The following is a 12,993-nucleotide window of genomic DNA, read 5'->3' on the forward strand; positions in this document are numbered from 1 at the left end:
GTAGCCCTGGCTGTCCTGGAACTCACTTTGTAGACCAGGCTGGCCTGGAACTCAGAAATCCGCCTGCCTCTGCCTCCCGAGTGCTGGGAATAAAGGCGTGCGCCACCACGCCCAGCTGCACTAGCACTCTTACCGAGTCTGTTATAGTCCTCTGTTTATACCACTTTCCATTGTAATTATATTATGTCAAACTTCTAGTCATCTTTTGTTATGTGGCTTATCTGTTCGTCTATTTTTTAAGACAAAGTCTAAGTCTTTATCTCTAGCTGGTTGCAAACTCATAATGCTTACCTACCAGGCTTGTAACAATGTGCTTGGCCTCTTGTTCGTCTTTGAAGGCCCATTTCAAATACTAGCTCCTTTCTGGAACTTCCTAAGCCATTCACTTTAGACGGAAGCTTTGCCTCCTTTATTTTCCATTTCTGGAATGCTTTGATATTATAGCGGTCCTCAGCCCTATGTTGCCTAGTTCACTGACGTGGTTCTCATCTCCTTTTTTTTTTTTTTCCTTCAAACTTAGCCTGTTTTTTTTTTTCTTTCAAAGAGGCAAGCAGTAGATTATGTGAGAGATTTTAATCATGTCTGAGTACACTGTAGCTGTCTTCAGACACACCACAAGAGGGCGTCAGATCTCATTACAGATGGTTGTGAGCCACCATGTGGTTGCTGGGAATTGAACTCAAGACCTTTGGAAGAGCAGTCAGTGCTCTTACCCTCTGAGCCACCTCTCCAGCCCCCCCCCCCCATCTCCTTTTTTGTTTGCTTGTTTGAGACAGGGTCTCTTGTAGCCGAGGCTGGTGTGTATCTTCTGATCCTCTTGCTTCTGCCTAACAAGTGCTGGGACACGAGTGAGCCACTGGCCCTACCTTTCCCACCTCTTTTTTCGTCTAGGTCTCTAAATTCTGTTTAATGTTAATAAAACCAACTGTATTAATCTAAGATTCTACATCGTTCTTCCTGTGTGTTCCACAGATTCCTTGTAATGGAAAAGCAGCCGACCGCATCCACCAAGATGGAATTCACATCCTTGTGAATATGAATGGGTATACCAAGGGTGCTCGGAATGAGCTCTTTGCTCTCAGGCCAGCTCCTATTCAGGTAAAAGAACAATCACTTACAATGTGTATTGGTCTGAAAACATAGTGGGTTTTGGTTTTTCTCCATCTGGCTAACTGCTCTCAAAAACAAAAATAGACATTCTTTGTGGCCTCTCCAATTCTTGATTTTAAAAGTGTGTTCTTGGAATGGACGATGATAGATTTTTAGGTGTAGACATAGTGCCTACCAGTAAAATGTCAGTGGAAACAGGCATTTCATGGTTTTCTATTAACAGCTCCTTTGCTTACCACATTTGAAGAACACCTTAACACAAAGTTATTTGGAAAGGCTGCTGGATAGCTCTTGACTAATGAAACCAGCCTCTCATTTATTTACCTACATGATTTGAGAGCCTTTTGATGAAGAACCTCTTTTGAAAGAACTCCTTTGGGGACATGGTTGCTATATCTGCAGTAAGTTGGTAGATTTACGGATGGATAGCAGTTGTTAGTTTTTGGTCTGATTGGTTTTTTTTTTTTTTTATTTTTTTAAGGCCATGTGGCTGGGCTACCCTGGAACTAGTGGTGCACTGTTCATGGATTACATCATCACTGATCAGGAAACTTCCCCAGCTGAAGTTGCAGAGCAGTATTCTGAGAAACTGGCTTATATGCCCCATACTTTCTTTATTGGTGATCATGCTAATATGTTCCCTCACCTGAAGGTAGGCAGAAAACAATGGTATGAGGAAACCCCGAGAACTGTGTTTGTTCCTCCCTTTGTTGTCCAGATTCACCTTTACGAAAAGAGATGTCTGAATTTTTTTCCATTAGAAAAAAGCAGTCATCGATTTTAAATCCAATGGGCACATTTATGATAATCGGATAGTTCTGAATGGCATCGATCTCAAAGCATTTCTCGATAGCCTACCCGATGTGAAGATTGTCAAGGTCAGAACCTAGTCAGCATTTGTCATTGAAGCAAACCAAATTTGTGAGTTTTTGTTTATAGTTCATTTTTGTCTTGTTGATTTTTTTTTTTTCCAGATGAAATGTCCTGATGGAGGTGACAATCCAGACAGCAGTAACACAGCTCTTAATATGCCGGTTATTCCCATGAATACGATTGCAGAAGCAGTAATTGAAATGATTAACAGAGGGCAGATTCAGATAACAATTAACGGATTCAGTATTAGCAATGGACTGGCGACTACACAGGTAAAAGGACTGTAATTATGTATCACATACATGACATCCTTTCCTCTAAGTCTTATGGCCACTCCATTTTACAGAGTAAGAGATGAGCTTATTGGGAACCGGCTCTTTTGTAGCTGTGTCTGGTTTTAAAGTCATTTGGCTTCAGCTATCAGGCTCCTTAGTGAGCACCTACTGTGCTAACATTTTGTTTTTGCCTTTCTGTGCACCATATAGTTTTTGCTTCTGTAAACTTACCTTTCTCTGGCCAAATCCTGCACAGCCTTTCAATTCAGATCTTTTTGTTTGTTTGTTTGCTTGTTTTTTTGAGACAGGGTTTCTCTGTGTAGCCCTGGCTGTCCTGCAACTCACTTTGTAGACTAGGCTGGCCTTGAACTCAGAAATTTGCCTGCCTCTGCCTCCCATTGCTGGGATTAAAGGTGTGCGCCATTACACCTGGCTCTTTTTTTTTTTTAAAGATTATTTATTTTATGTATATTAGTACACTGTAGCTGTCTTCAGATACACCAGAAGAGAATATCAGATCCCATTACAGATGGTTGTGAGCCACCATTTGGTTTCTGGGATTTGAACTCAGGACCTCTGGAAGAAGAGTCAGTGCTCTTAACTGCTGAGTCATTTCTCCATTCCCCTCCCCCTTAATTTTTTTTTTTTTAAAGTCAGTTTAGCTGGGCACTGGTGGCACATGCCTTTAATAAGTATTGGGCGGTCTCAAAAAAACCAAACAACAACAACAAAAAAGTCAGTTTAGATCTGCATTGGATCCCATTACAGATGGTTGTGAGCCACCATGTGGTTGCTGAGAATTGAACTCAGGATCTCTGGAAGTGCAGTCAGTGCTCTTAGCCACTGAGCCATCTCTCCAGCCTGTCAGTTTAGATCTTAAAGTCCCCAGTTTCAGTATTAATCTCTTGTCTCTTTTTTTCCATACTCATTGGTGCCAGCTTGCTGTGCTTTTGTAGGTTTGAGTGCACATTATATTCAGCACAATGCAGTGTAGTTCCTTGTATTTGTATCTTTCAGCAAATGGAATTACTTTAGAGTTCATGTCTTAATCACTAATATTCCATGAGTATATTATATTCTTGATTAGGTAAATATATATATAGCTCTATCAATAAAAGTGTAAAAGGACCTTTTGTCTTAGACCTCCAAAGTGTTAGCAATTTTATTGAGATGTTACACTCATGTGACAGTGTAAGACAAAAGTATGGGATTTCCTAATAAAGACTATAGTTGTCCTCAGTATAAGGAGATTCTTAGGAGAAGAGGTCCTTTGGAGAGTAGTAATTGAGATTTACCTGGGAGAGAGTGTATGATTCGGAGAAGGCCATTTTATCAATGAACAGGGTAAAATGTAAAAGCTTGCTATTGGTTATGGGGTTTTAATCATTTTTGGTTGGTTTTTTGAGACAAAGTTTATCTTGTGTAGCCCTGGCTGTCCTGGAACTCTGTGAACTGTCTGCCTGCCTCTGCCTTCCAAGGGTTTGTTTGTTTGTTTGGTTTGGTTTGGTTTTTGTGAGACAGGATCTGGCTATTTAGCCCAGACTATTCTAAAGCTTCGCAGCTCTCCTGCCCTTTCAGTATCTTGACTGAAGCAAGAATTTTTTCTTAAGGCATTTAGTTCCTTCTAGATCAGTCTATCTAAATGTTACACCAGACTAGTGTCAAGGTCATAAAAGACCTACCTGCCTACAAATTTGAGGCCACTCTTGGACTATATAGCAAGTTTCAGGCGACCCAAAGCTACTTGAGACCCTGCCTTAAACAAACAAACAAAAGGCCAAGTCTTGCATAGTGGCACACCACTGTAAGCCTAGCACTTGGGAAACGTGACTATTGAACCATTTATATTGGGTGGGAGGAGGAGGAGGAGGAGAGGGAGAGAAAGAAAGAGGTGAGAGAGCGAGCGAGTGAGTATTGGGTCAGAAGAAAGAAGAGAGTGTGTGTGCATGTGTGTCAAGCGCAGGACCTTATGCGTTCTAGGTAAGTGCTCTGCTATATAAATATAACCCCATCCCTTGGCCTGTCCCCCCTTTGGAAAGGCTTTTGTGGGTGGGGTTCTCATATAGCCCTGGCTAGCTTCAAACATTGATCTGTGTCCTAAGTGCTAGAATTATAGGTAAGTATATCACCATGCCTTGTTTCATGCAGTACTTGACTCAAAACCAGGGCCTTTTGCATGCTTGGCAAGCCCTATAGCAGCTAAACTATACCTACAACTCCCTTAGCCTGTGTTAACTCTAAATTTAATCATTATGCTCTTTTCATTATTCTAGATCAATAATAAGGCTGCAACTGGAGAGGAAGTTCCCCGTACCATTATTGTAACCACCCGTTCCCAGTATGGGCTACCAGAAGATGCCATTGTGTACTGTAACTTTAATCAGTTATATAAAATTGACCCATCTACCCTGCAGATGTGGGCAAATGTGAGTATGTGTAGGTTTATTATTAATGCCCATTGATGAGTAAAGATTATCTATATGAGCTATCTTGCTGAATCTCCCTTCCCCATTTTGTTTATGGACTGTTGTATTCATTTCTAATCTTCAAGAGTTGTGAATTTTTCAGTTTTAAATAATTTTTTTTGAGATTATAGATAATATCATTTCCTCTTTTCTTCCCTCCAAACCCTCCCATACATACTCCCTTTTCTCTTTCAAATTCATGGCTTTTTCTTTAGTTGTTGCTTTTATTCTTTAGTAGTACTATTTGTTGGTGGTGGTCTGTGTGTGATGTGTTTATTCTTGTGTACTCCTAAGTACATAAATACAACCAACTCAGTCTGTATGCCTGTATTGTTGTTTTTGAGATGAGGTCACGTGTACCCCAGGCTGGCCTTGTTACATAGCAGAGGGTAACTTTGAACTTGTATTCATTCTATTTCTAACTCCTAAGTGCTGGGAATTAATCCAAGACTCCCTTCATGCCAGGCAAGTAACTGTACCAACTGAGCTATGTCCACAGTCATTTTCAGTTTGTATTTTACCTTCTAACGTTGTCTTATTTTCCCCCAGTGTTGAGGGATCAAGCTTGGGGTTGATAAACAGTAGATAAGCTTTGTATCAATGAGCTTTGTCCTCAGTTTTTTGTTTTTTTTTTTTTAAAAGATTGATTGATTTATGTGAGTACACTGTAGCTGTCCTCAGAGACACCGGAAGAGGGCATCAGATCCCATTACAGATGGTTGTGAGCCACCATGTGGTTGCTGTAAATTGAACTCAGGACCCCTGGAAGAGCAGTCAGTGCTCTTAATCACTGAGCCATCTCTGCAGCCCCTGTTCCCAGTGTTGTGTTTTATTTTCATTTTTAAAGAAAGGGTCTTTGTACATATCCCTGGCTGTTCCTAGGACCCTCTCTCTAGGGTGTGCATCATCACACCTGGCTCCAGTTTTGTGATTTTTAAATTTCATGATATAATGCATTTATTTATTCAAAGTGTTCTGTCCAGACAGCAACAAATTTTTTTAAAAAATACTGAATTTTATGTAAATTGATGTTTTGCCTGCATGTATGTCTGTGTAAGAGTGTCAGATCTCTTGAATAGGGATTATACTGTAAGCTGCCATATGTGTGCTAGAAATTAAATCCAGGTTTTCAGGAAGAGAAGCCAATGTGAATGCATGTTGGTGTACCACATGTATACTTGGTACCCTTGAAGGACAGAAAAGGGCATTGATCCCTTGGAACTGGAATTACAGTATTGATGCTGGGAGTTGAGACAGGAGAATTGCTTGAGTCCTGGAGTTTGTGGCCAGCCTGGGAAACTTAATGAGACCCCTTAAAAACAAAAATATGGGAGAAGTTTACAGAGCCCCACCCCTCCCTGAGGAACTATTGGCAGTAATTATTACTGGGAAATGGAGAGTCATTGTCGGGAGTGGTAATGTGTCCATGCCCCAGTTTATTACTTCTCCATGCTTATGCAAGCAAGCCCGGTTAAATTCAGTGGATTATAAACACACAAAACCAATAACTATATACATGAAGGTAGGGGGAGTCAGCAAAAATGGGAGGGGTGAGTAATGGAGGGTAAAAATGATACACACAGAATTTTCAAAAGATTTTTCAACATGCAAATCAACAAAGCAAAGACCCCACACACACAAATTCCCATCTTTAATGAAGACCATTGCCACATATAGTTGCCTCAAATTGTACCAGTTAGTAAGTTGGCTTTCTTCTAATATTTTCTCTGTCTTCAAATACTCTGGGGACAGCTAAGAGAAAAGAACAAACTTGAATAATTTAGTTCATCTGTTAGTAGGAAAGACCAAGGTCCCAAGCAGGTTTCTTTACTTGTTTGAGACAGGTTCTCCTTGAATATAGGAACCCCCTGATTCAGCTCTGCCAGGATTGTTGGTGCGTGCCACAGTGCCAGCACATGTGGTTTTAGGGACTTTGTGAGCTCTTGGCTAGCTCTGCCAATAGGACTACATCACAAGACCCCAAGTGTACTTTCCAATGGAAAGAATAAAGTGAAGTAGAATGATTTTGGGAAAGGCAGATGTACTATTAATCTATTAATCTTCTCTTTTTCCCTTTTTTTTTTTTAAAGATTCTGAAACGTGTGCCTAATAGCGTGCTTTGGCTGTTGCGTTTTCCAGCAGTAGGAGAACCCAATATTCAACAATATGCACAAAATATGGGCCTTCCCCAGAACCGTATCATTTTCTCACCTGTGGCTCCTAAAGAGGAGCATGTCAGGAGAGGTCAGCTGGCTGATGTCTGCCTGGATACTCCTTTGTGTAATGGGCATACCACAGGGATGGATGTTCTCTGGGCAGGAACACCCATGGTGACTATGCCAGGTTAGTGGCTGATAAAATCATCACAATCTTTTTTATGCATTAAAATTTTTTCTTTTGAGTCAAGAGGGGATACTTGAAGGTGAACTTGTATGTAGTAGAAGTAATTAAGGCAGGGTGATAGAAAATGGGACTTATTCAAGCCTGAATACTTGGCACCATCCTCTCTCTCCATCTGTAATGTGTGGATACTTAAATGCAATTAACAATAATGATTATGTGCAATTACTATCTTTTTACTTTCTAGGAGAGACTCTTGCCTCTCGAGTTGCAGCGTCTCAGCTTACTTGTCTAGGATGTCTTGAGCTCATTGCTAAAAGCAGACAGGAATATGAAGACATAGCTGTGAAACTGGGAACCGATCTAGAATAGTAAGTAAACTGCCAGGAACAAACTATATATCTGAGACTGTAGCTAAAGTGAAGCCATAAATTAACAATAATATAAAATAGATAAATTGTTGTATGCTCCCTGGGGGAGGACATGATCTAAACTCTTAGGGGAATCTTCACGGAATTTTAATAACTGTCCAAAGTGTCAGATGTTTGATCCTAATACTTCTTCACAGGAGGATAATTTAAAAAAAAAAAACAAAAAACCTTAGTTGCCTAAAAATGAGTGAGAATTAGAGGGATCATACTAAGGTAATTGGGGCTTCACCCCATTCAGTGAAATAGGCTTTTTGTTTTATGGTGTTTATGTGTGTTGGATCTCTATGAGTTTGAGGCCAGCATGGTCTGTAGAGCACGTTCAGGATATTTAAGGGCTTTATTACACAGAGAAACCCTGTCTGGGAGAACCAAACCAAACCTTTTTGTATATTTTTTCCTCCTACAGTATATCCAGAACACAATTTCTCCTCACTCCATTCCTGCCAGTCCTGTGTCCCCTGTCCTGTCTTCCCCAGATTGGCTTCTCTGTTTCTCTTCCGAAAAGAGCAGGAATATCAACTGAACACGGCATAATAAGAGTAGGCATGAACCCAGAACAGGCAAAAGAGTGAGAGACACCCCACTCCTGTTGTCTCACAAGAACACCAGGTTATACAACCATATTATACACGCAGAGGACCTAGCTCAGGTTGGCCTTGAACTTGTTTTTCCTCACCTTGGCTTCCCAGATTTGAGGATTATGACTATGTCACCATACTAAGATAAAATTATGGTTTCCTTTGAGTACTGGCTTTCTCTCTCTCTCTCTCTCTCTCTCTCTCTCTCTCTCTCTCTCTCTCTCTCTTTCTTTCTTTCTTTCTTTCTTTCTTTCTTTCTTTCTTTTTTTGAGACAGGGTTTCTCTGTGTAGCCCTGGCTGTCCTAGAATTCACTCTGTAGACCAGGCTGGCCTCGAACTCAGAAATCTACCCCCCCCCCCGAGTGCTGGGATTAAAGGTGTGAATCACTGTGCCTGGCTTTATAAAATATTTTTATCTCAACATTTAGTTATGAGAATTCCAATTTTATAGTAATCACTATTATATCCACTACTTAGGTCATGCCGTTGTATATCATTTTATTTGGTGTAGTATACATTTTTTTACCTGTTCATGTTCTCAGTGAACCACCCACTTTTTGGATACATTTTAAAGTAAGCTGTAGATATAAGGATATAACACTTCAGAGCAAGTATCATTAATTATAATTTAATACTACTTTTTAAGGTATGGCGAACATTTTACCACAGAGTGAGCCTTAGTGGTTTGTATGTATAGGCACACATATGCACAGGTCAAGACACCAAAACAATCAAGTCAGGACAGCTTTCAGGAGTTGCTTCTCCCATCACTTGCCTTCCTAGGATGGAGCTCAGGTTTTAAGGCTAACAAACACCCTTACTCACTGAGTCATCTCGCCAGCCCAATACTTATTTTTGAGGTAGACTCTCTATATGTGTGTGTGTGTGTTTGTGTGTGTGTGTGTGTATAGTATACACACACATACATATATGGATGGGGCCAGACTTGATGGCACATACTTGTAATCCCAGCACTTGGGAGACTGAGGCAGGAGGATTGCCTTAAGTTTTAGGAAAGCCTAGACTATAGAATATTGAACCCTTGTCTCAACTAAAAAGAAAAAAATAGATCATAAATAAAAAGATTAAAAACAAGTCTACAAATCTTAAGTGTTCAATGAATTTTAAGAATTTCTAGACTGGGCATGGTGACCCATACTTGTAATCTCTGGGCTCTATGTGCACATACAGACACATGCATATACACCCAAATACACACATAGGGTCTTTTTTCTTTGAAAGGAAACAATATGAATATGGTTGAGTCGAGTCCAACTGATGGACAGCCATCTTTCAATAAATTGCTGACTCTGTGACAAGCCTCATGACCAAAATAAACTTGGAGAGGAAAGGTTTTCTCTGGCTTAGGTATCCATATCACAGCCCACCATGAAGGCATGCCAAGGCAAGAACCTGATAGCAAGAACTGAAGCAGAAAATACAACAAAGGAGCTCCTGCCTACAGGTGTCACTGCCCACACTGGCCTGGGTCATTCCTCATTAATCAAGAAAGTGTCCCACAAACATGCCCACAGACAAGTTTGATGGATGTAGTTTTTCACTTGAGGCTCCCTGTTCCCAGATGACTTTAGTTTGTGTTGACAGGCAAATTGGAAAAAGTATAACTTTGGTCATATTTTGCCACAAAAGTGACTAAGTGTTTATTCGGTCTGGTTCTGAGTTTTCTGATTTGTAAAATTGGTTCTCTTTGTTTTTACCACCTAGCCTGAAGAAAATTCGTGGCAAAGTCTGGAAACAGAGAATATCTAGCCCTCTGTTCAACACCAAACAATACACAATGGAATTAGAGCGACTTTATCTGCAGATGTGGGAGCATTATGCAGCTGGCAACAAACCTGACCACATGATTAAGCCTGTTGAAGTCACCGAGTCAGCCTGAATAAAGACTGCGCACAGGAGAATTGCCCCTATACCTGAGCCTCAACCTTCTGGGGGAAAGGGAACTAGATAACATGCTTTGTGTTTATCTGTGTAGTACTGTGTTGCAGACGGATGATATATAATGATAATAGAATAGCACATTCAGACTTACTTCCTGCATGATAGGGAGAGACAAGAAAGAAGAAACTGCTATTCCACAAGGAATCTCTTAGAGTTTTGCAGCAAACAGGTGGTGCACAGGTCTGGAAGGTCTGGTCTCCCTTGGTCTTCCATGGGATGCTTAATGTGGAGGGGAGATAGAGATTAACCAGCCGTTTTGTGATGCCGTGGATTGATCAAGTCTTCTGATCTTTTTTTTTTTTTTTTCTTTATATTTTGGGTTTTGGAGCTTTTAAAAATGTTTGCTTTCAGGTATTTTTACTCATGTGAAGTGATCTTGATTCTTCTGAGGTTTTAAACTAAAATGTTGCTTCCTGTTTTAGTGTCTGAACTCTGACAGGGTGACAGGGACCTTGCTGGTGTAGTCTTTTTATAGGTTTTATAAACCACATGAGCCTATATCAGTCATTTTAGTGTCTGACCTAATGCTTGGCACTGTCAGTGCTTTGTTTAGATGATGACTTAAGATTTTTCAGCCTGTTTTACACACCCCAGCCCCAGCTCCTGTTAAATTCTCCTGTGACTGCTAACAAACCCATGTCTGCTTTCAGACATCCCAGGGTGTTTCTCTTGAACACGCCATCTGGTGCCAAATGAAAATTCTTAGGAGTGATATTAATCATGAAGGTCACAGTTGTGGTACTGTTATTGATAATAATATAGGTTTTTTTTTTTTGCCTAAGTTTTACCTATTTCACCAGTGTTTCAGCCCTTGACTGCCCCTCCTATGCTGCTTCCAAAAGTGATAGTGTGATAAGATTTTTACCTTCCTTTCTAAAGTTTGTTTTTTTTTAAAGTGAGTCCTGTTCTTCCTATTTCTTTCAGCAGAAATGAAATCCCAGGTAAGTATATAAGTATTGACATATTTGATTAGTAAGTTACAGTTCTCTCCAGTACATTAAATAGTGTTCACTGACAGATTTAGAAGTAAAAGCTCTGAAGAAGCATCTCTATACAGGCAGTTCTGTTATTTTTAGACTGTGTTAGGATGTCTGGACTTAGCTTCAAACTCTATGGATTCGGCCTTGGTAGGGAATTGTACCACCACTTGGTTTGGACTACAAATTAAACATTGGCCCTTGCGGAGCTTGAGTTCTTGATGGTAGAAACAGTTGCATTTCCGTAAAGGGTGGAGGGCTTGAGGCTTAAATATATGAGTATGTTTGTACTGCTCTACTGCACTTAGACTCTCCACTCACAGATAAGCCTTGTCTGTTAGTAGTGCTGTAGATTGTCTTTCCAAAGCACCTAGGCAGTGCACCTATTCTGTAGTTGCAGCTATTGCCTGAATGTACCTTAGCTGACAAATTATTGATAATTAAGAACTTGAATTTGTGATTCTTACTGCTAATTAAAACCTAAGCAAGGAGTCTCATGTAATTCTGATAGCAGAATTGCATTGTGTGAACTGTGTAACTTTCGTAATGTAAATCAAGGAACATCAGTTAAGAGATTTCCTAATTTATTTTTTAACTGAATAAATATCAGTTAAAAGATTGCCGGCATGGTTACAGGTAAACTGATTTTCAGAATTCACTGAACTACTAAATGTGGGATTGGAGAATAGACTTCGAGTGCCGCTAAGGCTGAGATCCGTGGCCATTTACATAGCACATCATTCCTACTATAGGGATGAACTTTTTTTCTGACATGAGAAGTAGCCACTGCGGTTAAAGCTTTGCTTATTGTAACAGGCTTTTATTTCCAGGTAACCTGTCTGTGGAAGACCTAATTCTGAATAGAGTTAATAGATATTACTGGAAACTGATTTGTTTTTTTTTTTCCTATTATACTCTGCTTTATTGAAAAAGTAAAGCATTTAAAATTGTGCTCCAGAAATTCAGATGTTGTCTTGCGATCTTTAAACAATAAAATGGATGATTTCCCCTTAACATGGCTTGGTGTACTTTGTCTCATTATATTGAAACCTATTCTTGAATTGCTCAAAACAGTCCAACCAGAAGTGTTTCCTTATTTTAAGTTGATATTAGGAATTAACATTATTTTCTTTGTGATGGGAGGGTTGGAGGTGGTAAATAATCCACTAAGGAGAAACAGAGCCCCATTCTGAGGAGTATGCATATTCAGCAAGTACATTAATATGGAGCTGGAACTCCAGCCTGTGTAGTACATTCTTTATATGGACTAGTCTTTTTTTAGGTATTTGCACACAGAACTGTTTTCCCTCTATTGTGTACAAATTCAGCCACAACTTTGGCTTCCAGCGTTTTCAGAAACATAAAAGGGAAATATTTGGAACTGGAGAGATTGCATAGCAATTGGTAGCACTGGGTGCACTTCCGGAGGCCCCAGGTTCAGTTCCCAACATCTACTTGGCAAACTATTCCAGATCCAGGGGATCTGACACCTTCTTTTGGCCTCTTTGGGTATGCACATGATGAACAGGTATACATATAGGTAAAGTACTTAAATAAAATTTAACATGGTGCATATACACACATTCAGGTAAAACCCATACACATTAAAAAAAGGTATGGGGTGTATGTGTGAAAAGGGAGTGGGGTGGTAAATGCCTTTAATCCCAGCACTTGGGAGAAAGAAGCAGGTACTGCCCAACCTGGTCCACAGAGCTAGTTGTAGAACTTGTGACTATACAAGACCAAGACTATACAAAGCCTGGCTTCAAAAACCAACCCCAATCTTGCGCACGTCCGTCCAACTCGACCAGCAAGAACGATGCTGCAACAGGATCCTTCTGCACACATTTATTGGGAGAGCTTGATTGTAGAGGCGAATAGACCCCGAGCCCAGAACTGGTGCTGCTTATATAGGCCTAGGAGAGGCGTGTCTCACACCCGGATTGGTTATGCACTATGCCTCATTTGCATTTTCCTCATCT

At 40.2% G+C, this 12,993-nt stretch overlaps 1 protein-coding gene across 2 annotated transcripts in view; it reads left to right on the forward strand.

Annotated features, from left to right (window-relative positions):
- Positions 1-12,025, forward strand: part of Ogt (O-linked N-acetylglucosamine (GlcNAc) transferase) — a 43,216-nt gene extending 31,191 nt beyond the window's left edge. For both annotated transcript variants that reach the window (XM_021152634.2, XM_021152636.2), the window contains 8 exons: positions 973-1,098; positions 1,592-1,762; positions 1,872-1,988; positions 2,085-2,255; positions 4,532-4,684; positions 6,814-7,066; positions 7,311-7,434; positions 9,798-12,025. In XM_021152634.2, coding sequence (XP_021008293.1) covers positions 973-1,098; positions 1,592-1,762; positions 1,872-1,988; positions 2,085-2,255; positions 4,532-4,684; positions 6,814-7,066; positions 7,311-7,434; positions 9,798-9,972 — 1,290 coding nt within the window. In that variant the 3' untranslated portion in view covers positions 9,973-12,025. The remainder of the gene's footprint in view (positions 1-972; positions 1,099-1,591; positions 1,763-1,871; positions 1,989-2,084; positions 2,256-4,531; positions 4,685-6,813; positions 7,067-7,310; positions 7,435-9,797) is intronic.
- Positions 12,026-12,993: the final 968 nt, after the last annotated feature.

Source organism: Mus caroli, chromosome X (assembly GCF_900094665.2).
Source record: "Mus caroli chromosome X, CAROLI_EIJ_v1.1, whole genome shotgun sequence".
NCBI lineage: Eukaryota > Metazoa > Chordata > Mammalia > Rodentia > Muridae > Mus > Mus caroli.